The sequence below is a fragment of the Chroicocephalus ridibundus genome, chromosome 3, assembly GCF_963924245.1.
Source record: "Chroicocephalus ridibundus chromosome 3, bChrRid1.1, whole genome shotgun sequence".
Lineage (NCBI taxonomy): Eukaryota > Metazoa > Chordata > Aves > Charadriiformes > Laridae > Chroicocephalus > Chroicocephalus ridibundus.
Genome location: NC_086286.1, coordinates 34,526,746 through 34,552,321, shown reverse-complemented (window position 1 = coordinate 34,552,321; position 25,576 = coordinate 34,526,746). Strand labels below are relative to the sequence as shown.

Genomic DNA, 25,576 nt, shown 5'->3' with positions numbered 1-25,576 from the left:
GGAATGCACAGGAGGATATTCCCACTGTTTCTTGAGGCTTATCTCCATGGTGATGTCCGTTTTCTACAGGAAACAAGATAGACCTATGAAACCGATGACTAGCACAGGAAAGATTTTGCTATGAATGAACACTTTCAGTAGCCAGGGACAGAATACTGACTAAAGGAAAATAAACTTCTTTACTCAGCATCATAGATTCAAATTTTATTTAGATGGATCTGCCGAGCTGAACACTAAGAAGTTATTTTTGTCTTTATTCTCCATTTATGGCCAAAACTTCTTGGGAACAGTAAAAAGTATTCTGTCTTTTCTAGTGCATCAGCAAACCAAATATATGAGTGTAGAGTGTTTATTGTTAACGCTGGCCTGAGACGCATGCAATTGAACTGGCAGATCTCAAGTGAAATTTATTACTCTTCCAGTAAGGAAAATCATCCTTGAAATGATGAACTGATCAGAGAATACCCTGAAGAGAAGATTCACAGTCATCAGCACAAAGCTAAAAGTAGAGTTGCTTTCATGGCTAATCAGTTTCTACACATTACCTCTTTGGTAAATATACAAGTGAAGTTAATACTAAACAGACTGTATAAGGCATAGACTACCAATGTTATTTGTCTAGTCTTTTTTTCTCATTTGTCTCTTGATGTTCAGAAGATTATGGTGAAATATCTGTAAGTATGATCCGTAAGTATACAGAGGTTAGATCAAAAGCATTTCTGCGCTAAATACCCCCTGAATGCTAAATACTCCTGCTATTTAGTTAATAAGGACATATACAGTCTCCAGGGAGACCTTATAGCAGCCTTTCAATATATAAAGAGAGCTTATAAGAAAGATGGAGAAAGACTTTTTACCAGGGCCTGTAGTGACAGGACAAAGGGTAATGGTTTTAAACGTAAAGAGGCTAGAGGTAGATTGGGTGAAAGGAAGAGATTTTGTTATGATGAGAGTGGTGAGGCACTGCAACAGGCTGCCCAGAGAAGGTGTGGATGCCCCATCATTGGAAGTGTTCATGGTCAGGCTGGATGGGGCTTTGAGCAGCCTGGTCTAGTTGAAAGATGTCCCTGCCCATGGCAGGGGGTTGGACTAGGTGATCTTTAAAGGTCACTTCCAAACCAAACCGTTCTGATTCTGTAACAAGGGAACTGGAGTTTAACTGCACTTCCAGTGGAGCTGTGTAATTCACCTTTAAGCTTTGGAGCTGTATACACGGAGGATATTCCTGTTATTTGCAAATCCCTAAAAAGATCTTACTAAGAGGTAGGTAATTTTCTGCTTCACGTGAAATGTTTTTAAGTAAAGGAACAAGGAGAAATCTTCCAAGGTCCACATATAGGTCTTATTCCTCAAAAGACAGCTTCTCTTTAGAATTCTCTCCCCCTGTATACGTAAGTGCAATCTATCCTGCTGAGGTCCAAGAAAATAATGAAAATTACCTGGGTGATGTGAGTAGAAAGAAATAGATAGAAATCTGATGCTATTTTTCTGCATGTACAAACTCCCTGTCATATTCACCATACGGAGTTAACTGACTAGGACGGACATTATTCTGCTACTTGCTTAGATCGTGTTGGCAGGAACTATAAAGGGCATCTGGTTTTTCTCAAATAATAGCTTTTTAAAAACTTTTTTTTTTTTTCCAATTAGGATGAGGTGCGCATTTTATTCCTATCACTATTCTTCATTTGTTTATTGTGGCATGCCCAAAACTGCTAACAACTTTGTCTGAAAAAAATAATTTCTTTAAGCAAAGATATAGCAACTCAAAAGAAGACTGTGGGCATATCCCATGAACAGTGTGCAAAAGAGTAAGAGAAATTAGATTATATCCTCTAACCAAGCCTGCTATTCTATTTCAGACATTGTTGAATGAGCTAGATCGAAGCATGGGGCGATACAGAGATGAAGTAAATCTCAAAACAGCCATCATGTCCTTTATCAATGCTGTTCTGAATGCTGGTGCTGGTGAGGTGAGCCACTGCCCTGAAAATTCCTTCCAAAATGTTATGCTTGTATTAATTTACCTTGGAAATGGCTAGTAGATTAAGTCACAGATCTTGTGTTGTTGAGTGGATATAGTTTGTGGAAAATAATGCTTAATTGTTAATATCAGTCTTATAATGTCTTCCATACTATTTCATTCCCAGCCTCTTCTAATAAAACATAGATGACTTGCACTGAAATGATGGCTTTGGGTTTTGGGGTTGGTTTTGTTTTTACTTTTTTTAAAGAACTGCAAAGCATTTACCTCTGGATTTCAGCATTTTAGAAAACATTTTGATTTACCTTCAGAAACATTTTGAAATGTTGTTTTGACTCAAAGCTGAACTCAAAAGGTTTTAATTTGAAAAAGTCAAAGGGAGGCATTCCAGAAAAGACAATTTGTTGTTTTTCTTTCATTAACAAGACTTTTGTTTGAGGCTGTAGGATAGTTTAAAATTGTTTTGTTTTATTAGAAATGTTACGTCTGGTACTTTGGCTTTTCTTTTCTCGGTTAAACCACAACAGAAAACAAGCTCGTAAGAGCTTTGTCCGGCAATTTATTTGTCTCTATCTGCAGCAGTCCTGTAACATCCCACTGAATAGGTGTCAAGTTTGCCAGACTATATGGTGATCTTATGATAAATAAACATAAAAGCTAGGAGGAAGACTGCAGTACTATTTATCTGTAAGCAGGACAAACACTAATAACTTTTGCTCTTTATGGAACAAGATGGAGTGTGCTGTCCTTCTGACTGGGCATGCAGAACTCACTGTAGGTAAATGAGGACTGTATTTTTTAATGAAACAGAGGTGAATGCATTAATATTTTTTGCTTACTTTACTGGAATTAATCAACCTATGAATTTGATGCCAGGATAGATTATATTAAAAAGGGAAGAACTGAGGTTTTAAGTTTGTTTTCTTTTTTTTTTAATGTGATTAAAAGCTTTTGGAACCTAATTGGTTTTCCCACACTTTTTAAGGACAATTTGGAGTTCCGATTACACCTACGATATGAGTTTCTAATGCTGGGAATTCAACCTGTCATTGACAAGCTAAGAGGACATGAGAATGCCACACTGGACAGGTAAGACATGGTTTTTGAGAACAGTTATTGATCAACAGAAAGAATTCTTAGAAACTCTTCTCCATTTGGGTTTCAGATTTAAGCACAAAGCTGTCTCTCTCTCTTCCTAAAACTGACTTCCTTTAAAGACATAAAGGAGATTTGTCCTTAGAATTAAAATCAGCAGATGAAGTAGGAAACGTACACACTAAATTGGCAGTGGCTGTGGCAAGGTGTTCCTGAATTGCTTTTCTTTTAAGCTGGGGATGGCAATCATAATGCAAAAAACCCAACAAAACAAACCCCAACAACAACAACAACAAAACCCAACAAACTGAAAAATCCCACTTCTCATTCTTTTCTCTTGTAGCAAAACTGGAACAAAAGCCTGTCCTGGTAGGAGGGACGGAAGCCAGTAATTATTGACTTCATTGAGACTGAGTATGTGTAGTCAAAGTGCAGGTTCTGAATTTCCAAGGTTTTTCTTTAAGCTCAGTCTTTTTTGTGATCTAGCTTGTACTGCACCCTCCCAAACAGTGGCACTGGCACAACTATGAGAGAAGAGGCATCTGTGGTGGGCGAAGGGGTAAAGGTACCAAGGGGGCAAGAGAGAAGAACAAGGAACATCTTCAAACAGCCCTGCTACTGCACAAAATGCAACACTTGAATGGCACCTTCAAATTACTGCGTTAAAAGTTATACAGATAGTAAATGTTTTCTCCACTAGCAATTCCATATTTTGCTACAGTAATTGAAGCTGCTAATGACCTTAAATTAAACCCTTCACAAAGCCACATGCTGAAATAAACTTGGAGTAAACAATCTGCACAATTTGACTGAGACACTTCAGGAAGCTAAAAGACTGATGAACCAATGAGGACCCTGGTAAAATCCATTTGCTTAACAAAATGAAGCATTTTAAGGTGTAAGAGCAGGCAGCCATAGGAGTCTACCTTCTCCTGTGACCACATTAAGCTTTGTGGAGAGGCACTGACCTGCTTATGTGCTGCTATCCCTTATTGTCTGCTACTCCAAGCTCCTTCCTACAGAGCAGGGCTGATTTGTAGGTATCTGTTATTTGTGATTTCCTAGATAGAAGTGTCAAGTTTGCCAAAGCACATGGTGAAAAACCTATGGATCACGCCTATGCCTGCAGGTTTCAAGGCACCGTTTTCTGAAACATCCACTGTCAGGAGCTGCTATAGATCTATCCCTTAAGGGCAAACGTAACATGCCTCAGATTCTGCATAAGCATCAGGTTAACACCAGCTGCCTGTAGTAAAGAATGGCCTCGCCTCTTTGAGCAGGTGGAGGTGTAGAGGTGTATACCTGTGGATTAATGTCACAGGAAAAGATTGCATGCAGTTGCACGTGTCTGCATTTTGCTGCAGAGCTGGAACCAGTAATGTTACTTTTGATCTACAACATTATAACAAAGAAGAGAATCTGTCACATAGGCGATCCCTGTGCCTTTGGTCAGTAACTAGGAGTGTTTTGGATCTTACACGTTACTGTGATGAGAGTGATAACAGAGGTTTGAGAGGATCCCAGATGCCTGGATTATGTTGACTATATGCCAGGGCTATACAGGGGGATGTGCCACAGCCTTTCTCCACATCATCTGCTGCGCTCTGGTCTCTGTGCAAGAGAAGTCCAGATGCCGTGGTCAAATGTGTCTCTCACCAGGTCCCCCAGATCCCAACAGAGGCATGCTGCTGTGCTCATCAATAGGCAAATGTAAAGACAGCTGTGAGCTCTGCTGTTTAACTAATCCACTGAATGCGTCTCTGCTCCACCATGTAAAAGAAACAAGTTTTAATGGTCTAATATCTGGTTAACAAGTATGGCGTGGATTTTTTAGAAATATATTATCACTGCAGGCATTGTATTTATCACAAATAGAATATCCCTTTCCTAGTTTATGTTTATTTTTAGCAGCCTTACTTCAATGCAGTGACGTAGCACAAGGATTGAAGAGCGTGTATACCTCAGCCAGCCATTTCTTTTGGCCTCTCATTGACCCCCATGGGTTGCTTTGCATACCTATCCCAGCACTTCATTTAAGAAAGGCTCGCCATTTTCCAAGTGTTCTAGCTAGAAATGAGGTGTTGCTACTTCTATACTAACATGCCTAGTTTAAGTCTGAATTATGCCATGAACATTGGCAGGTTTTGTTTGTTTTGTTTTTCCGTTTTCTCTTAGGCACTTAGATTTCTTTGAGATGGTCAGAAACGAAGATGACCTGGAACTTGCCAAGCGGTTTGACCTGGTAAGTTTTTCTCTGGAGTACCCGAACTTGCCAAAGCTGAACAGCCGCTTTCAATGCTTGGTGCAACTTCCCTTTGTGTTCTCTGAAAACAATTATTGACTTTGGTGCTGAGAGTGGCTGGTGCTCTTGTTTTCACTGTTTCTCATTTAGCAAGCAGGGGGTCTGTGATGTGTGAACAATGAAAACAATGATCACAAACAGGGCTTCTGCCAAGTATCTTTGACAAAGAACTTCTTTCTTTTGTTTGGCTGAAGGTTCAGGAGTAGAGGAGGTTCTCAGCCCTGCTCTCATGTTCTTAGTCCTGGTGATCCACATGCATTCGAGTTTCAGACATCCTCTCTACAGGACTATGGGTGAAGCTTGAGCTCTTCTCTGATGCTTTTCCCAAGATTACAGGAAACTGTCTTGAAGACTGTACCTCAGAGCCTGTGGAGAGGAATCAGTGTTTTGGATTGGGTGGATTCTAAAGATAAGCATAAAACAAGGACAGTTTCCACAGCCTCTAGTAACAGTAAGAGGCTGTAGGGTCCAGAATTGTTACAGTTTCCTGTCTTCATGACCAGCTCTTGCTGCACACCGATACAAAACAGCTAGCCATTTCCTACTTAGCTTCCACTATCTGTGCCACCACATTCTATGACTCAAATGTTTTGCTTGCTCCAGAACAGCTCTCTGTGGCTGTCCACGCCTCCCACCTTTCTAGCCCTTTACTTTGGGGATCTTTTCCGTACTGGAGTTGGGATGACAATGCTGGTCTCAAAGACCCTGCTCCTCACTGGAACTTGCAGCTGGACATCGCAGGAGACTCTGCAGAGGTCCAGTTGCTAGAAATTTGCCTGTCTTGGTGTTGATCAGATCTTTCACAGTTAGTCCGGCTTTCACTGTGCGTGTTTTTTCTCTTACTTGTTCTTTCCCTACCTTCTCTATCTTCAGATCCACATTGATACAAAAAGTGCCTCTCAGATGTTTGAGTTGATCAAGAAGAGATTGAAGCACACAGACGCCTATCCCTATTTGTTATCTATCCTCCAGCACTGCTTGCAGATGCCATGTGAGTACATCACAGTTTTCCAGAGCAAGGGTTATTGGAGAACTTGGTGAAGCTTTGGTTGTAGGTACAGGGTCACAGAAACACACCGCCCTTGTCTTCCATTCAGAACTCGGCAGTGGCTACGGGACTTGGTGTCTTACACTGACTCCATCCAGCAGATTTTTGTCACAATACTTAAAGCAGCAGCTTGACCTTTCTGCACTTGCAAGTAGCTGAAACATTCCAATTAGTCACTGACAGAGCTTTTAATGATTTCAAATTAGAAGTTTTAAAAAAGAAAGAGCCCTTGTGCTCTAAATCAGGGGATTCCCAGAAATAGATACCATTTTAAATCTTAACAAAATGCACTGAGGAATTTTTCTGGTGAAACAATGCAGTACTGAAAGCTGTTCTATCACTGGGAAATTCCACAGTAAGTCTTCATGCTGCTATATCATGGTGATGAATCAGTGGAGAGCTCCTCAACTCAAATGGAAAAATAACATTGGCATTTGTTTTCAAGAGAAGTGATAGGAATCTTCTTGTTAACTGTAACAAAGTCATTCGGTTATGCTTCCAGAGTGTAGCGACTGAGCAAAGGCATAGCAAGATCACTAAAGAGCTGCCTGCCTTGATCCTGTTTAGATATCAGGTGCTGGTCTTCATTACTTTCAGCCATACTTGAGCAGTCAAACTGAAAAGGGAACATGAGGGAGTTATGTTGTGGTGCGCTTTTTCAGAAAGTAATGTGATATGTTTTCAGGCACTCATTAGATTCAAGTACTGCTGTGCACAAATTCAAGCAGTTGTTTGTCCCAGTGGTCTCCTTGATATCACTCTTGAAGGCAGTACTTGAGCTTTAGGTATTGACCTGAATTTTTGATGTCAGAAAGGCCAAATCCTGCTAGGCTGGGCCAGGATTGTACTGGAGAGGTTTTAAAGAATTTAAAGGTCTAGGTTATGTAACTCAGGGAGCTGAGATGAACATTATGTTGCTCTGTCTCTTTGTTTGATATCCATGGGATCAGTGCCTTTCGTTCAATTTCTGTTCTTTCTTTCCACACTTTCTAGTCATGTTTATTTGAATTTTTCATGCCAGTTGAGTTTCACTGACCTGCAGATAACTGAGCATGCAGATAAAACATCTGATTGTTTTTACAGTACCTGGTCACGATGTTACCTACGTGCCAAAAAAAAACCCCAACATCAAGCCCCAGAAAATACTGAGAAACAGCTTTCATAGACGAGTCACTTCTGTAGGCATTTAAAGTGCAAGTCAGAGCTAACCTGCCAAATGAGCTGCACAGCCTGAATGCACGTATCAGGCAGAGTTGCCCAGGCCTGTTATCTGCTGTTCCAATAGCCCAAGTGTTTGTAAATAACCTGCTAGTGACACTTGAGGGTTACGCTTTGTATTCTGTAATTTACTACATACAGGATTGAGATGGAAGGTGGAAAGGAACGAATGCCAGTCTGTTGGCAGGACTGTGCACTTTGGCATGAAAATGGAAGTTCTCATGCGTTGGTCTTTTTCCATACAGATAAGAGGAATGGAGGAAACTTCCAGCAGTGGCAGCTGTTGGACAGAATACTCCAACAAATTGTTCTTCAGGATGAACGAGGAGATGATCCAGATATAGCTCCATTGGAAAACTTCAATGTCAAGAATATCATTAAAATGTAAGCAGCATTATTATTGTTTATTGCTGTTACGCAATAAGTAATGATAATTACTTACTATCTTATTTAAGATATCTTGATAATTACTTATTATCTTAATAATTACTTATTAAATAAGTATATGATAAGTATGCAGGTGCTTAGGAAATAAAATATCATATCTGAGGACTTTCTTACAGTATTTTCCAGCAAAGTCCTTGCCTTTGGCTTCTAATTTCTATTCAATATTAAGCTGGTTAGAAGAACAGAAAAAATACCTACGATATTATAACAAGGCTTCCTTGTGTGTCTTTTTCATGCAGAATGTTGGTGAAAGCTTTCATTGATATTAAAAAAAAAAATAATGTGGTCATCTCTACTTAGATCTCATTCCTCACTAATGAGCACATCATTTAGAAAGATTTCAAACAGTGGAAAGCAGCCCCCACCTAGCACACAAAGCCTTTACCTCTTCATAAAATATCTGCATGCTCTCACTCACAGACTTGGCTGAGGGCACTGCCATTATTTTTTCCCATAGGACGCATCATTTGAGAAGTCTAGCTACATGAGCTGGCTCTCAGCTCAACTTCCCTGTTCTCAGTCCTTTTTTAGCCAAACTTTTGGACTCTTCATTCCATCCATCTGCCTCTGCAGGTAATTCATGGTCCATTACCCTTCTGAATTATCCACTGAAAAGAGCATTTTATAGAACATAAGCCTCATATGAAACCAAATTCTCCTGTACTAAAAATCTTACAATCCCTCCTGTTACAGGCATGAGCCAAAATCAAAACTGTTTTCTCATCATGGAAAACACACACTGGTGTTGATCTCTTTCTGTCTGTCTGAATATCAGACTTCATTGTAGACCTTGTGCCTGATCTTCCCTTCTACTTTCATAGCTGCTCCTCATTCTGTATATTTAATCAATCCCCAGCATGCCCTGCATATTTTGTCAGTAATAGGAAATAGCTTCGCCAGTATGAGATATGAGCATTGCCTTATTTCTGATATGTTACCCAACAGATAAGCATCCTCCCTCCTCGTAAGAAAGAAAAAATAGAACCACAGAAAGTATAAAAAAAAAAGATGGCAATCTGGTCTTGTAATAAGGGTGGGGTAATTTGTAACACACAGCAGCTATGATTTAGTGCTGACTTCTCTCTTTCAAAGTAAGTAGACGTGGCACTTTGAGGGCATTACCTGAAGATAGGAACGTATCAGGATTTTTTTTTCCCCAGGCATTCCTTAATCCCTTTTCAGGACTTTGCGCAACAAGCCATCACTTTTATATTAGTTGTTGGCTACAGTAAAGATCATAATCTGGAACCAGCCTGACCACTGGTATGATCCTGTGTAAACATGTACATTCACCAGGTTGCCTTTTGCTGGTACTACACATAATGGCCACTTGCATTTCAGCCTGGGTAGCTCAGAAGTTGTTTAAATAATCTGATTTAATCTTTCAGGCTGGTGAATGAAAATGAAGTCAAGCAGTGGAGGGACCAGGCAGAGAAGTTTCGGAAAGGTGAGTGCATTCTCTGTGCTTGGGAAGGCAAAAGAGGGTGCAAGACTGATCCCGATTCTGTCACAGAATAGTGGGCAGCAGAGCTGGGCACAACTTTTCCTTTTGTGGACAAACCCTGCTTTGTTCCCTCCAGTACATTTTATCTCATGGTGATCAGTTTACGTATTTCATAGGATGGGGCTTCCCTCAGTTTTCACATGAAGTGATTTTACAGTCTAAATGAAACTTGGGCATTGCTGTCTTGATCACTAAAGATCACTGTCAACACAGTCAGACTCTGTTTTCTTTTTCCTACTCTCATTATACATCCCCAGTTGAACTGAGAGATTTGTCAGCTTTATTTCAGTGTAACCTGCATCTCTTCAGGGACTGTTCATGAGCTTTATTTCATCAGCCCCACTTGCCTGTTTCCCCTTAGATCATGCCGAGCTGATGAGCAGGTTAGAGAAGAAGGAGCGGGAATGTGAGACAAAGACCCAGGAGAAAGATGAAATGATGAAGACACTGAACAAAATGAAGGACAAGCTGCAGAAGGAATCCTTGGAGCTGCGCCAGACCCGGGACCAGATGAACGACCTGGTGGCTCAACTTAATGAGTTCTCGGTATGAGACTGGGACTCTTCCCATCCTTGTTTAAAGCCTGCTAACTAGTGAATGATGGATAAAAGCACATTATGAGTGAAACACTTTCTATGGTCAGTACAGAGAGGAGAGAGTCTGTCTAGCCATCTAAAAACATGAATACTTAGAAGCTGCTCAGCTTTGATTTGAGACCGAAATCCCTGAGCTGGTGGTATTGAGTGGGTAATGCATGGGCTGCTCCATTCCTTCTCCTCAGCCACTTTCTGTGCAGGAGCTGCTGAGTCACACTAGCCATAATTTTCACTGCTGAGTGGGGTCGCCCTTGTTGTTATGTCAGTGAAATAGAGAAAAATCTCCCAGACACAAAAGTAAATTTGGTGAAGAAACAGGATTTTCTCCAAGAGCATCTGTACTGCCTTGGAGCTCTGCAGAAGTGACATTTGCAGCTGCTTCCTCCTGCTTGGCGCTCCTTCTGTCCCAGCAGTGTGCCTGAGCCTTAACTCGCCAGGACACGGCCCTGAGAAGTTAGGCACTGCAGCAAGCAGATTCATTCCCTCCTCCTCTCTCCCACTTTGCGTTAGTGGGGCCTAATGACAGGTATTCAAGTATTTCAAATCCTAAGGTTTAAAACCCAGGAGTTCAAAAGTTCATAAGATTGAACTTTTCTCTTCTTTCATACATAAGGAGAAAATAATACATTTTGGCTTCTTTTACTAGCTTTCTGTTTTTCTGAGCCATTTATGGTTCCTTTTTTCAAGCTCTTCTCCACAACTTCAAGGGCTTGAAACTTTCTCTTAAATGAAAGCTGAGATTCCTCCCTTTATTGCATGGCTTTGAGTGCAGGAGGCTTTAAAGAAAACATCAAATATTTTGAGACTCGTAATAAAATCACATCAGCTGGCAACATGGAGTTATTGTGCCTTTTAAACTGTTTGCTTTCTTTTTCTGTGTGTTTTTTATTTTCCAGCAAGGGGGCAGCATTTCCTTCCCACCCCCACCACCACCCCCTCCAGGTGGCCCATTAGCTTTGTCCTCTTCTCACATGTCTGAGAACTTGCCACCTCTGCCACCTCCTCTGCCTTTCTCCAGCTGTCCCCCTCCTCCTGCTCCACCACCTCCTCCAGGAGGACCTCCTCCCCCACCAGGAGCACCACCTTTCTTCAGCATGGGGATGCCACCCCCTTCAACAACCACCTTCAGCAGCAGTGGCACCAGCTTGAAGAAGAAATCTATCCCGCAGCCTTCACACCCACTGAAATCCTTCAATTGGGCTAAGCTGAGTGAGGTAAGAAATTGCAGTACTCTCACCAATTAATTTAGTTTCGAAGTATAACTCGGTGTTGATTAATGCCATGAAGTGCAAGATGACAGAAGCGAGTGATATTGTGGCTTTCCTTGGGCTGAGGTCAGTAGGCGTCAGTAACTGGCTTGAGGGAGTCTCCCCAGTTCTCCAGCAGTGCAGCACATCTCCTGTGATGACCGAGGTGCTGGTTAGGTGAGCTGCAGTAGATCTGGGCATACTATTGGTTAGGCAAAGCTGTAGTGAGACTGGACACGTAAGCCAGAACTGGACATCTCCAGGATGGCTGCGCCAGAGTTGCCCTCCCTTGCACATCAGGGAAAAGGATGGCCAGAGCCAACGTGGACAAAACATGGTGAGAACCAGCTCCAAAACCAGCCTCCTCTACACTGTCAGGAGCTGTCACCAGGGAGGGAAAGGTGGCCCGATTCTCCTCACCATTTTTTCATGGCCATGGGGGAAGCTGCTTTTCTCCTTGCATGGTTACAACTCTGTCTCTTGGTGATAAAACTCCAAATTGGCAATAAAAACGGAGGACTTGGATTCTTCCTGTTGCGCTCATTTTCTGCTACCTTGGTTGCCTCTCCTTCCCCTCCACTTCTCTCTCGTCTTCCCTCCCCGCCTTCCCTTTAGGTCTTAATTTTTTTAAACTGATTTAGAAAGAAAAAAAGTGTCTGTGTTGAGTTTGGATGGCTGCCTAGAAACCCAGGTTCTCTTTTAGACTGAAACTCACCCAGGGCCCAACTCCGGCATTTGGAATGAGTGTCCAGGGACCTCTGGAATGCCACAAGAATTCTCTCTCCCCCTCTCTCCTTTTCTTTAAAATAAAGTGAAGTGAAATATTTGCTGCACCGTCTGTGCTTGTCTGTCAAGGCCACGTGGGGGGTGTGGGAGAGAATGTAAGGACGAGGATTTATTTTCCTTTGCAGAACATGGGACTTAGTGCTCTGAAGAAAAGAAATAATAACTAATATATGTATATATATGAATGTATATGAAAAAGAGAGAGTCACAGGTGTTTCTGTTTAGCGTACAGTAACTGTAGGCTTATCCTGCCCTCTGGTTAGGAGTGAAGGCAGCTGTGCTAATAAAATTGAAGACCTGGGTGGTGAGGTGGGTAAAAGATGCTATTTTGAGGAAGGCAGAATAGTTGTAAAAAGGGGCATAAGAGGGTGCGGGCCTCATTTTGGGGTGTTTGCCAGTGTTAGTGTTTTGACCTAGTAAGGTCTCTGCAAAACTGCAGAGGTTGTGGTGCAGACACAGGTGGCTTGCCTTGTTAGTTGGGGTGCACTTTGTTATGGAATTATTTAATTCTGCTGACAGCTGGAGGAGGCAATATGTTTTGGCCATCTTCATCAGTTATCCCAGATTCCCTGCTTCAGTACTGGGCACTGTCTTTCTGTTCACATGGATATGAATCCTCTGAATACAACGTCACAGGTTGGTTGGATGGCCTCATCTTGCCTTTTGTTACCATTGCAGCAATTCTGTGGTGTTATCCTGAACTGTCAAAGTAGCCGTACATGAATGAATGAAGACTCACAACAAGCATGCTGGCTGGGAGCAGCATATCTTGAGTTTTTGAGCATGGGAAACTGAGGCCTGAAAGTGTGCACAGTATTATTGTGGTTTGTGGTAGTGTTTAACTTCCAGTTCACGTGAATACAAGTTTTCCCTACAAAAAATTTTTGAGGGAAAATACATCTGACACCATGTGTATGTTTTTCTATTTTAAAAGACCGGTCTAGTTAGCGAAGAGCACAGGCGTGTCTGCAGCACGCAACACAGCAAGGTGCAGTGACACAGTGTTGGAAACAGAGCTGTACACAAATTTAGGGCTGGAGCCAGGTCAAATATGTTATTCAGCTCTTCGGTATCTCTGCATACTGTTTAGACCATCCTTCTCAAAGCAGTTAGTACAGAGTCTCTCTCCTAAGCTTTCTTAAGTGTGAAGATGATGCCAGGACTGAGGCAGCCCACATGAGAGCCAACCCCTTTCTATCCATGCAGCCTGCCACAAGGGAGTGAGAGAAAGCCAACTTTGCCCGACAGGAGTGTGGACAGGGCTGGCTGAGAGGGATTTGGCTGCAATATACTTTCTCAGTAGCAGAATCAAGGCTGTTCTGCAGGGCAATTCATATGACACCTTTTTTTTCCCAATGCTGATATTGTCCTTGGAAGGAAAGGACTGAGCTGTTGCGTGTTAGGACAATGATCAAATGTATTAAAACTCTTAGCAGTTGACAATAACAGATTGTCCGCAGTTCTCATGGGCACCACGAAAAAAGGTTTGACCGTGAAGTATTCGTGCTCCAACATGAATTCGTATACTCCAACAACCCGCTAATTTCTTTTGAGAATTAAAGATTTTGTACTAGCTTTGATGTGAGCTGACAATCAGTGGCAAAGCCATTTAGATGCATGGATGGGCTGAGTCCTGGTGAAACCCTTCCACACCACAGCTTCATTCATACAGCACTGTAGCATTGTCTGTGAATTCCATTCATACAGCACTACAGTAGTGCTGATGCCAAGGATCTCTGTTTTTTAAGAAAAAGATATTGCAATGTAACCACTGTAATGTCCTGGAAAGATTCCTTTCTTTGTTTCTGGACAGCAAGTGGAGTTTGCTCTCCCACTCTGAATTTTACACAACTCCCAAGGTCAAACAGGGACCAGATATTTATGGTTAATCCAAATGATGGACTAATTTGAAGCGCGCTGGAAGTATGGATTAATGTAATTACCTCTTTAATAACTTCAAATCAATATGTTTATATTTATCAGAGTAAATCAAGCCAACCTTCAACTACGCTGCTTGTTATCTCATGGCTGGAGAAGCAGCTTCCCATTAAGAGTCAGGCTGGTAATGATTCTAGTCAATGATCTGGAAGTGGCTTTCTTTAGACAGCCCTAAAATAGACCGAAGTGAAATTGTCTCAGAAGAAAGGTATTTGTTCTACATACCGCATATGGTTTAAAAAAACCCCAAACAACACAACACCAACACCCCGCCCCCAAAAAAAGAGATCACATAAACAGAAAATGTTCAATTTGACACTGATTTTATTTTTTTTTAAATGTTTCTGTAATGTAATTGATGATTCTGATTTTGAGAACATTCTTCCAAAAAGCAGCCTGAGGATCATGGCAAACAATGATGCAGGACTGCTGCCAGAGATTCAAAATTAATGGAAAGATTTCTACAAAATCTCAGTGTGAAGCTATTCATAATAGCCTTGGTGGTGCCTAGTCCTACAGTGAGATAAAACAGCTGTCTCAATTAACAAACATGCCAGAAATACAATTTGCTCAAAGTGGATTTTTCTTACACTGAGGAAAGGATCTGGTATCAAGAGAGAAATCTTAAAAATGCACTCTGTTCATATCCCTTATTCAGATTGATAATGGAATTATGAATCTACTTGTTAGATAATGAATTGGCTGCATGTTTGCAGTCAAAGAGTTGCGGTCAACAGCTCGATGTCCAAGTGGTGACCATTGACGAGTGGCTTTCCTCAGGGGTCAGCATTGGGACCAGCACAGTTTAACATCTTTCTTGGTGATATGGACAGTGGGATTGAGTACACTCTCAGCAAGTTTGCTGACAATACCAAGCTGAGTGGTGCGGTCGACATGCTGGAGGAAGGGATACCGTCAGAGGGACCTGGTCAGGCTTGAGAGGTGGGCCCGTGCAAACCTCATGGATTTCAACAAGGCCAAGTGCAAGGTCCTGCAGGTGGGTCATGGCAATCCCAAGCACGAATACAGGCTGGGTGGAAAATGGATTGAGAACGGCCCTGAGGAGAAGGACTTGGGGGTGTTGGTTGATGGGAAGCTCAGCATGAGCAAGTGTATGCTTGCAGCCCAGAAAGCCAACCGTATCCTGGGCTGCATCAAAAGAAGAGTGTCCAGAAGGTTGAGGGAGCTGATTCTCCCCCTCTAGTCTGCTCTCATGAGACCCCACCTGGAGTACTGCGTCCAGCTCTGGGGCCCCCAACATAAGAAGGACGTAGACCTGTTGGAACGAGTCCAGAGGAGGGCCAGGAAGATGATCAGAGGGCTGAGCACCTCTCTATGAAGACAGGCTGAGAGAGCTGGGGCTGTTCAGCCTGGAGAAGAGAAGGCTCCGGGGAGGCCTTCCAGTACTTACAGGGGACCTACAGGAAAGATGGGGAGGGACTCTTTTATCAGGGAGTGTAGTGATAGGAGTAGGTGTAATGGTTTTAAACTGAATAAAGGTAGATTTAGATTAGATATTAGGAAGAAATTCTTTACTGTGAGGGTGGTGAGGCACTGGAACAGGTTGCCCAGAGTTGTTGTGGATGCCCCATCCCTGGAGGTGTTCGAGGCCAGTTTCGACGGGGCTTTGAGTAACCTGGTCTAGTGGGAGGTGTCCCTCCCCATGGCAGGGGGGTTGGACTTAGGTGATCTTTAAAGGCCACTTCCAAACCAAACCATTCTATGATTCTATGAATTAAAATTTCAAGTTGCTTCACAAATAAGCAGCATTGCCTGCTCCAGTATTCACTGGACACTCATAGTTTCTATCATTTCTCTGGGCCTGCAGGACAACTGAAAGGCTTTCCCAAAGTACTGTAAGTTTTCACTCCTGCTGCGAGGTTATTGAGGCACAATGGACTTTTGTGGCTTGCAGAGTATCACTATTTATCTTTCAGGGTAAATAAAATCATCTGTTAGAGGAAGTACAGGGCAGCTTGATATGATTTGTAGCTCCATGGAACACTCTTATTCTTGGTACACTTGGTACACTCTTATTCTTAGTCTTGGTAGATGTCTCGGCAAATTGGACTTCATTACAAAGGGGGAATGACGTAACTGCAGCTGCAATGGCAAGCAAATTGTTAAATGCAACACACCAAAATCTGAGCTTGATGGAGTAAATGTCTTGCCAATACTTGTTCTGGTAATAAGATGTTTCCTTACCAAGTATGTCCTACCATTTTGGTAGAGGATGCTGGGAAACGTAGTTCACAGAATTTGCTTTTCAAAGGGGGCTAAAACTTTGCAAAGCAGAGGAACCACAGATCTTGGAAGATTTGTAGAATGAATAAATGAATGAATGAAGAAATAAATAAATATGGGGAGAAAAGCATGTTACAGATGAAGTGACCTCTCTTTTTTCCTTTTCTTTTTTTTTTTTATGGAGAGAGAAAAAAGTAAAGAAGAAATAAAGAATTTACTTTATTTTTAAATTCTTATTTATAGACAATAAATATTTTTATGGTGCTGAGGGAATCATTTATCATAGCAACCGCATTATGCAAGCCTGTTTCTCTTAAAATGTGCAATTTCTCTGGCTGATGACAAGGAACTATCAGCCAGTTAATCCATAACGGAGTAGCAAGAGCTCAGTGTACGAAATTATCTGGCAGCAACATGAAAGTTTTCAAGGGCAGAGCTTAGGGTAGAAACAGAAGGGAGAGCCCCATTGCAAGTGTATTGTGTAACAAAGGTTGTTTATACCTCTGCCTGCCTCGTTTTTTCTTTGACTGGATTAGCACTTTTGGTACTAAAATGGGGTTGCTTGGGTCAAAGGTCTATTTGTGCACACCATTGCAATGGGTGTTGCTTTGGAATTTGTCTTTCCGCTACAACTAGCGTACAAGCCATCCTGTACAGGACGAGATTCAAACTGGGTCTTAAAATGGATCTGAATTGAAATGAGAATCATTCACACTTCCTTAGGTTGTTTTTCTGGGAAAGTATGGATGAGAACTACTCTCTGCAATCCCTTTGTAAGTCTCAGAACTGCCTGTTCTGGCACCTCTGCAATTCATTTGGACTAGCCTGTTCTGAAGCACATTTTCACTGTTCTTGGCCTTTGTGGGGAAACTTCATTCCTGTGGGAGCTTTGTCAGCAGGACAGGTAGATGGGCAAGACTGTCATGAGTAGCTGTCTCTTGAGTCACATGCAGGCTTCTGCCAAATGCAGCATTAGAGCTTTTTTGGCATCCTCGGGGCTCTATCCCAATGATGATTCTAAGGACTGTCCACTGGCGCCTGTCAAGAAATATTCTTCCATTTCAGTGTTTGATGGGACAATCTGAAACAGTGAGGAACTGCTCTGCCGTTCAAATACATCCCTCAGGATTTATAATTCAAGGTTTATAAAGCCAGCCTGGAAATTGAATGAGAATGAACACTCTGCCTGGATGCTTCTGGCTAAGACTGGCAGTGGACTCCAGGGTTAGGATAAAATGAAAATTAACTTTGTCTCCTATTCCTTTGGCTGAGGTGAGCCTCCTGAACTCGTTTGTCATGTTACAGTCACAGGGTCATGATGTTTTTCCTGCTATGGAAAGAAGAGCCGCCCCGATTGCAAGGAACTATACAATGATATTGGTGAGCTTGTTCAGGGATGGGTGCCGCTCCCATCTAGTATATGCTCTCACTCTAAATAGCGCTGCAGACACCCTTCCTTGCCCTCAGGCACTCACAGGCTGCCTCTGGAGGGAGGGTGTTGGTTTTCCTCCACAGTGTCTGCCCTGCCAGGAATTTCCTCCAGAACACTTCACACTTTTATTTCCCCTCATTTCATCCTCCCATCAGGTGTTTTTCCTTGCTCCTTGAGCCTTGTGGCTTAGCACATTTCGCTCATTCCTTTGATGACTGTGAATGGGAAGTAGAGCCTGTTCCTAATTAGTTCTGATAATGAAGTGTTAACACACTTTGCTGTGTAGGTACAGGTCAGGTACTTCGGAGCTGTAGCCTGTGTGAGGGTTTCATTGCTTTTCCTTGCTGTTCCTGGCTTTCCCTGCATCAGTGTTCTGCTGGCTCTTCATCTCCTGGGGTTTGCTTAGGTTTCTTTACAATCCCTTCTGTCCACTTCCTTTTTCTTTTGATCAACACCTTCCTTATTTTACCAGTTAATAAAGTACAATAAATGCATGCTTCATTAACTAAATGAACTGGAAGATAGTGTTGTCAGGTGTGAAGAGAAAGTTTTCCTTTTCTGAATGGGTAATTGCCCAAAGCTGGTCCCACACAACATGCACTTTAACAGTCAGTAGGAAGGAGAAGGTAGTTCAGTCTTTGTGTCCTCTTTGCCAGAGAGGCCATCTGTCCTGAAAGTCATCAGGAGACCCCAAGGCCTTCTCCTAGTTTAGGATGACTGCTGATTAGCTAATTCATGTACTACAAGAGCTTATTTGGTCCAGGGTTGGTGGACAGCAAAGTTGGAGGAGTCTGTGCCTGCTTCCCTCCAAGCTAATGATCTGCCAAACAGCTAGGATCCTTGGCATTCGGGATAATGTATCACCCAGGTTGTGAACACTTCCAGTTGGTGTGGATGGTGCTCTTTCAGAAATCTGGGTATGGTTTGTTTCTATTTGAGTCAACAAAGAACTCATGTAGGCAGGGGAGATCAATTAGGCTTCAAAGACTCAGAGCCTCAAAAGTAAAATAAAAAAAAATAATCTTAAACTACTTTCACAGACAGGCAGAATGAAAACCACACACCCTTTGGGGTTTGCAACAGAACCTGGCAAAATTTGCAGAAGGGAAGATGTGTCTGGGGTTTGTCATGCATCAGTGCCCTTCCTAAGCTTTTTCCTCATGATGGTAACACTTCTTTCAGCATGACCACAATCATTGTGTTAGACAGATGGCCACTCTTGAAAGAAAACGTACTGTGGGATCATAGATATTGCTTGAGATGCGGTCTGCGAGTCTTGGAATGTACCCTTTCATCAGATGGTTGCTGCGATGAAAAATACAAAATACTCAGTATGTTTAAAAAAAAACAAAGAAACCCCCAAAGCTATTTTTTTTCTCCTTTGACTCTTGAAACAAAGTGTGCCCTCTAAAATGACAGCAGTAGTACATAGGAATATGGCCAGTGAGCAGGAGAGAATGATCTGTCCAAATGTGATTGGGTGTTTTTAGCTAAAAGCTTTTGCTATCTTATTAAAATATGACCTTTTCTTTCAGGAGAGGATCCATGGCACAATCTGGAATGAGATCGATGATTTAAAGGCATTCAAGGTGCTGGATCTAGAAGATTTTGAAAAGATGTTCTCTGCATATCAGAGACACCAGGTAGGGTGAACTCTTCTACACCTTGTCTTCCCTGCATTTCTGGAGGAGGAAAGAACACATGACAGTGATCTGGGCCCTTGTCCACCTGCAGTCAGGCTGCATCCTTTGCTGCTCTGCCACTGTTCAAAAAATCACAAGACCAAAAGAAGTGGGGAGGACATACAGGGCAGAGTATAACCTGTTATCAACATAGTTCATGCTAATGGTCAACTCTCAGAGACAACAGCTCCCAGCAGGTAATGCTTTATTTGATCTGAACGGCCACTGGCTTCCAAAAGCTCCTGAGCTTTACATTCATGCTTGATATCCATCTTTCTATTTCTCCCATTCATCCAGACAAAAAGTCTGTACTTGTTTGAGTGCTGAGAAAGGTGACTGAATTAGCTATCTTTTGCTTTGTCTATTTTTCTTGAACAGACAACTGACCCAACTGGCTAGGTGACAAAAACTGCCTGAATTACAGATTATAACACAAACAGCATACTTTAAAAGCAGCCATTTATTAGAATGTCTTTTTTCCCTCCTCTTTTTCTTGGAAAGCAAGTCACCTTCAATCTGTCTGTCTCCACTAAATGAGATTTAGCAGGGGAGAGGTTGTACTTGCACTCCCTGAACTCCCCCAGCTTTCCTTTGCTTTTGGAATATGTTTGGAGAAATTCTATCTTTTGTACTCTGCAGAATTGGATCATTGCTCTGGAGTTTTAGGAAAAGACACAGACGTGATTGCCATAAGCAGCCTTTATGATTAAGCCTTATAGTGATAATGATTACTTCATTGTCATTATGATTAACTTATTCAGTACCTTGAAATTAACAAACCAACCCCTTGTCTTTGGACTTTCCACCTGTTCCCTCCTCTCTCTTGTTTTCCTATCTAATCCAATAGACATAATGAATAACTCTTCTGATTTACTAGCTCACAGCCACCTAGATAAGCATCCCAACTTGAACTGTGGAGAATGTGATGTTACCCATTGCATGATGAGATGTCATTTGTCATTCTGCTCCTGCAAATAGCTGTTGCTGTTTCAGTGGGTCCCTCTCTCTTTCTGTGAATCCCATTCCTTGAAACAAGAAATTAGTTCATAAATGGGAAGAAAGGCATGTAAAACTTCAGTGCTGTTGCAAGGTTGGATTTAGACCCCGTGCCAAAAGCTGAGCTATGATGGGGAGCTCCCAGTTGTCTTACAAGTAGCCTGTCTGACTGTCATCTGTGCACATAAGTAGCCATTGCAGCATCAAGGTGCCATTCCAATGTTTCAGGTGCAAACATTGCAGCTTCCTCACTAGGAATAACCTTGCAAAGGCTTGCCTCCTTTGGGCTCCAAAATCCAAAGTCAAAGCTGTCCTGGTCTGCCGACTCTCAGTTAGAATCATAATATTTATGGCTGTGTTACCAACCACTGAAAAGCAGCCTGGCCCATTCAGCCATAAACTAACCTGACCCTTACCCCTGCCCACTGGAATGGAGCCATCATCGCAGAGTGACCTCCATGGGTCTTGGAACAGTTCTCTCCCATCCTCATTAAACACACTTCATGACAGTGGCTCCAGACACTAGAGTATCATTTATGTAAGCTACTTATATTTTTGTGTGGTTAGGAGCATTGCTGCCCCTCCAACTTTCATTGAAGGTTTTGTGTTGGTTTTTTCCCATTAAATATGCCATTGTTATTACTATACGTGATACTTTCTTTTTCATCCATACTCACTCAAGTGTGAACTGGATTCCAATCAACAAGTCCTCATCAAATTTCTTTTTTTTTTTTTTTTTAAAAGACCAGGCAACCAAAATTGCTTTTGAATCAAAATCTTATGAGAACTTTTCCAGTTGATTCACACTTAGTCTTTTCTCCTCTTTTATTTTTGGAAATACTCCACTCTGGCCAAGTACGTGTTTACGCTGGGTTTGTGACTTTTAAACTTCATCCAAATGTCTGTAAAGAAAAATGTCAGTGCAAAGGCCTGCTCCTTTGCATCTGAAATGTTGAATGAGTACAGATAAAGACATTTCTTTCTTTGCTGTTATTAACATGATCTTCATATTTTTTCCAGTTTCATTTTCATTAAACATTTTTTCTTTCTTCTTCATTTTTTTAATGACAAAGGGTCTCTTCTCCTCTCTCAAGTCCAGTGTGTCATTTTTGGTGGCTATGAGGAAAAGCAGAATTGTCCAGTGTAAGAATGCTGGACCAAGAATTCCTACACTTGTCTTTTGACCTTGCTCCAGTCTTGTGTAATGTTGAACTTTTGATTCAGTGTATCTGGTGTTTTCCTCGAGTATGGAATATTTTGTGAAATGGTTGGAGTCTGTCACCCAGTAGTGCTGCAAGGCTGCTTTGGTGGTTAAGGAGTGCTTTCAAAATACTTGGCTGTAAGTTGCTAAAGGGTATAATATGCCGTTGAAACAAGTTGTTACTAATAATGGCAATCTGTGCCTGTGCCTCAGGAGAGGAGAACTGACCCTCAAGTTTTAACCTTGGAAGTTCTTTCAGTAAGGCTACGGACTAGATTTGTAAAGGTATTTAAGCGTTATCCTAGTTAATGCTTCAAGACCTAAGAGATTTATGCTTTGGAGACTGAACTTATTCTATTCAGAAAAGACCTAGAACTCTTAGTTCCCCAACATCTACTGATTTAAAATATGCAAAGGAATGCTGAAATACCTTTGAACCATCTGGGCCAGTATTACTTGCTAAGCATTTTATTCTCTTAGAAAACAGTGTGTGTCTAAATTCAGCTGCCTTGTTAAACTTGATATCTTTCTCTGTGACTAATTTTTGGCATGTTTCCTTCTTCATTATTTGCGGCTGCTGCCTGCATAGGACCTGCTAACTAACCCCTCCTCCTGTAAGCAGGTGAGTATCATTGTCTGCCTCCTGATCCTCTTGCAGTGTGTGTCAAGGTGAAGTCCTGCACCGTGCCATTATGGGGTCATGACTCATCTCATGCTACTCTTTTATATGCCCTTGCACCTCTGCGTTCTGGGTGGGGAAGGTGGCACAAAAAACTCCTTTAGCTGTATTAGCTCTGCAGTAGGAACTAGTGCCTATTCTTTACTTAGCTGTAACCTTACTGTGTTTTCTACTGGTGTGCCTTTTTTGATGATCCTGAGGAAAAAGACCAGGGACAAAGTAAAATGCACACGTGAACTCTCCTTAACCAAAGCAATACTCTCTCTAGTGGAGAAGAAAAGGGACTTACTTTCAGGGAGCCTTCACTCCCACTGTTCCCACCTGTGGTCCATGTGCTTTGGACAGTACTGAAGACTCCAGATGTATTGCAACTTGACACGGACTTTCTGATAAAGAAAATCTTTTTTTTTCTGTAGAACCAGAAGGCACTTTGGTTGGGCAAAAGGATTTGTGCCAGCTGAGGAGAAAAAGGATTAGACTGAAGGAAAGCCTACTTCATTTCAGACTGCTGAAACCCTTACAAAGTTCAGGGAAAGACTGAAATGGTGTTTAGAAGAAGTAGAGATATCAGACTGCCCACATGTTTTCAAACTGTCTACCTCTCAGTTTGTCCATACTCTTAAGCGAAATTCTTGGCAACAGGTTTGAGAAGAGCGATGCTCTCAGAAGGCGGTTGTTCAGATGTCCTCACAAGCGTCTCTGGTGGCACCATGAGTGCTCAGGGAACTGTATTTGGAAAGTCTGGTCAGGACCTCTGCCACTGGGTGAGGCTAATACATGGCTCTGGGCCATTTATTGGGCCATCATGGCAGTGCACATCATGAAACATGTCAATGTGGTAGAAATAGTTCCCTAAAGTATTTATAATTACTAGAACCCTAGGGTGCTGCCGTGGTACCAGACCACAAGTTCTGCGGCTAAGCAAAATCAAACTGCACTGAAATTTCAGTTGATTTTTGAATTTGCAATTCAAATCTCAAATCTGAAATACTCCTTAAAGCACATGATGTTATCCCAGATGGAAAGTTGGTAAAGAATGGTGGGGTAAAACTTAAGGATCTTGTGCGTCAGCTTGACAACAGCTCCAACTATTCTTGCTTTGTGTGTTTGGCCTATCTCACAAAAGCTAGTCACTAGCTCCTCTTTTTCTATGTCTAAGAAAATGCAGGTAGTCCATATACAATCTGTTTTCCTACAGCTAAGCTTGCGATCTGGCTTCAGTAAAACCTGAGTCTTTATCTGCTTTTGCTTACACACGACTCCAAGTATCTATAAATGTCTCTCTCTGTAATATGAGTTGAGGAGAGTATATTTTTAGATGAGACTAGCCCAGTCCTTATGACCGAGGAGTGGGCCACGTCTGAATAGTTCAAGTTGATCATCTGTGTTGAACCTTTCAGGCTGGGGAATTGGAAATGGGATGGAGACTATTATACCAATCCGTGCTGCACAGCTTTAGGGGAAGCCATCTAAACCTCCACCCCACACACAGTCAAACCCTGAAACAATTTGTTTTTCTCCTTGGGATGGGTGCTGGTTAACACTAACCAGGTGTGCTTGTCTGCAAACATTAGCTGGTGAGAGACAGTGAAGCTTTTAAGCCAAACACAGAGGCCAACAAGTACCTTTCGTACCTTCAACAGCTGCTTGTCTCCCCATTCCCCCATCTTCCTCCCCACAAACTGAGGAAACTCAGGAAAACTTTGACATCTCTACATGCCAGATTATACTGGGTTTGCCCTGCTTTTTGGTATTGTTAGTTATTCTCTCAGAAATAATGAACTTGCCCAATGCCTAATTTTCCTTTTATTTTGGAAACACTATTTGATGGATCAAGTAACATTGCAAATTTTTTTCTGCCAAGCAGGACACTTTGGGCACATCCAGCACAACTATTGTGTGCGTGTCTTCAGCTGGTGCATTGTACCTGCTTATAAATGACACTTAGCAGTGGTGGTGGCTCACTGCAGCACATACAGATGTGGTTGTAGGAATCCTTTATATATCCAGGAGCAACAGCTCATGTAACGACAATCAGCTCATCGTAGCTGATTGTACCAAGAACTCAAATGACAACTAGAAGCATGAATCTATGATTTACATTTAACTCTCACATATTTGGGTGTCAGAATCTCTTTGAGTGGATTAGTCATGCTGATATAAGTAAGCCCTGAGCTGCAGAACCTTGAGTCCTGGGACTGAATTCTGGGAAACACCACTGTATGCTTGCCATGATCTTACATCTTTCCTTGGGTGTCTCCTGTTGAGCACTCTCAGCGACAGGATACCGCAGTAGATGGACACTTTGATCTGACTCAGCATGCGTGCTGTTATGTCCTAAGAAAGAAGTCACGTTGCTAATCTGATGGCTGCGTTCAAAGCTGGATTATATTGGTAAATCTCAAAATCTCAAGGCATGACAATATGGATATCATGGAAGGGCATTATTGAAGAGGTTCCAGCAGCAGTTAGCTGGAAAAATAAAAACTGTCTGGTTTCCAATTCCCTCTTCTCTGTTGGTAACTAGAGAGCTATTATCCAGGATTAACATCTTTTATCATTACCTTTACTTCCTGTTAAGGAACGGTGTTAGAAGATACTCAAAGTAACTACAGAAAGCCAGTCTCTATAAGTGAAACAAATCTCATGGCTGTGGTGTGTGGGCAGGACAAGGAGACAGAGACTTCTGGATTGTCAGACTGAGTTTGCAAATAGTTTCTTTCTGTGTTCTGTGACAAACATTTTGGACGGGGATTTTCCAGGCTTTTTCCAGGTGATAAGTTTGGCAATGGGGATATACAGAGAACTTTGAAAAAGGGTGGTTTCTGTAGGATTAAAGGTATTAATTAATTTAAAAAAGAGAGGGTAGTTCAGATGTAGATGTTGACCATTTAGTAAGATATATTTAGTAAGATAAGTGTCATCTTGCCCTACTGTTTGCATCTCTCATATAACACATATTGGACTGGTCCAGTGGCAGCGTTAAGAGATGACGGAAGGATTTTTCCTGATTGTGCTGCAGCCTTTCAAGAATGCTGTGTAACCCCTGCAGGACGTATCTGCTGAAGGATATGCTGTGACACCAGTGGACATTACCATAATATGTGTGATTTCCCTGTCATGCGAGTTTTGCACAATAACGTAATGATAATAATAACATAACTGTTGGTAGAGCAA

The 25,576-nt window shown here is 41.9% G+C and overlaps 1 protein-coding gene across 6 annotated transcripts in view; it reads left to right on the top strand.

The window, feature by feature from the left end:
• The window catches only part of DAAM2 (dishevelled associated activator of morphogenesis 2), a 217,118-nt gene that overhangs the window by 152,109 nt on the left and 39,433 nt on the right, over positions 1-25,576 (top strand). For 5 of the 6 annotated variants that reach the window (XR_010070275.1, XM_063328682.1, XM_063328681.1 and 2 more), the window contains 10 exons: positions 1,863-1,973; positions 2,970-3,073; positions 5,255-5,321; positions 6,255-6,372; positions 7,893-8,031; positions 9,483-9,541; positions 9,960-10,144; positions 11,091-11,408; positions 19,377-19,484; positions 22,310-22,342. Coding sequence is in view for 5 of the 6 variants with exons in the window: in XM_063328682.1 (XP_063184752.1) it covers positions 1,863-1,973; positions 2,970-3,073; positions 5,255-5,321; positions 6,255-6,372; positions 7,893-8,031; positions 9,483-9,541; positions 9,960-10,144; positions 11,091-11,408; positions 19,377-19,484; positions 22,310-22,342 (1,242 nt within the window). In the remaining variant the exon portion in view is untranslated. The remainder of the gene's footprint in view (positions 1-1,862; positions 1,974-2,969; positions 3,074-5,254; positions 5,322-6,254; positions 6,373-7,892; positions 8,032-9,482; positions 9,542-9,959; positions 10,145-11,090; positions 11,409-19,376; positions 19,485-22,309; positions 22,343-25,576) is intronic. The other variant, XM_063328685.1, reaches the window with a different exon arrangement.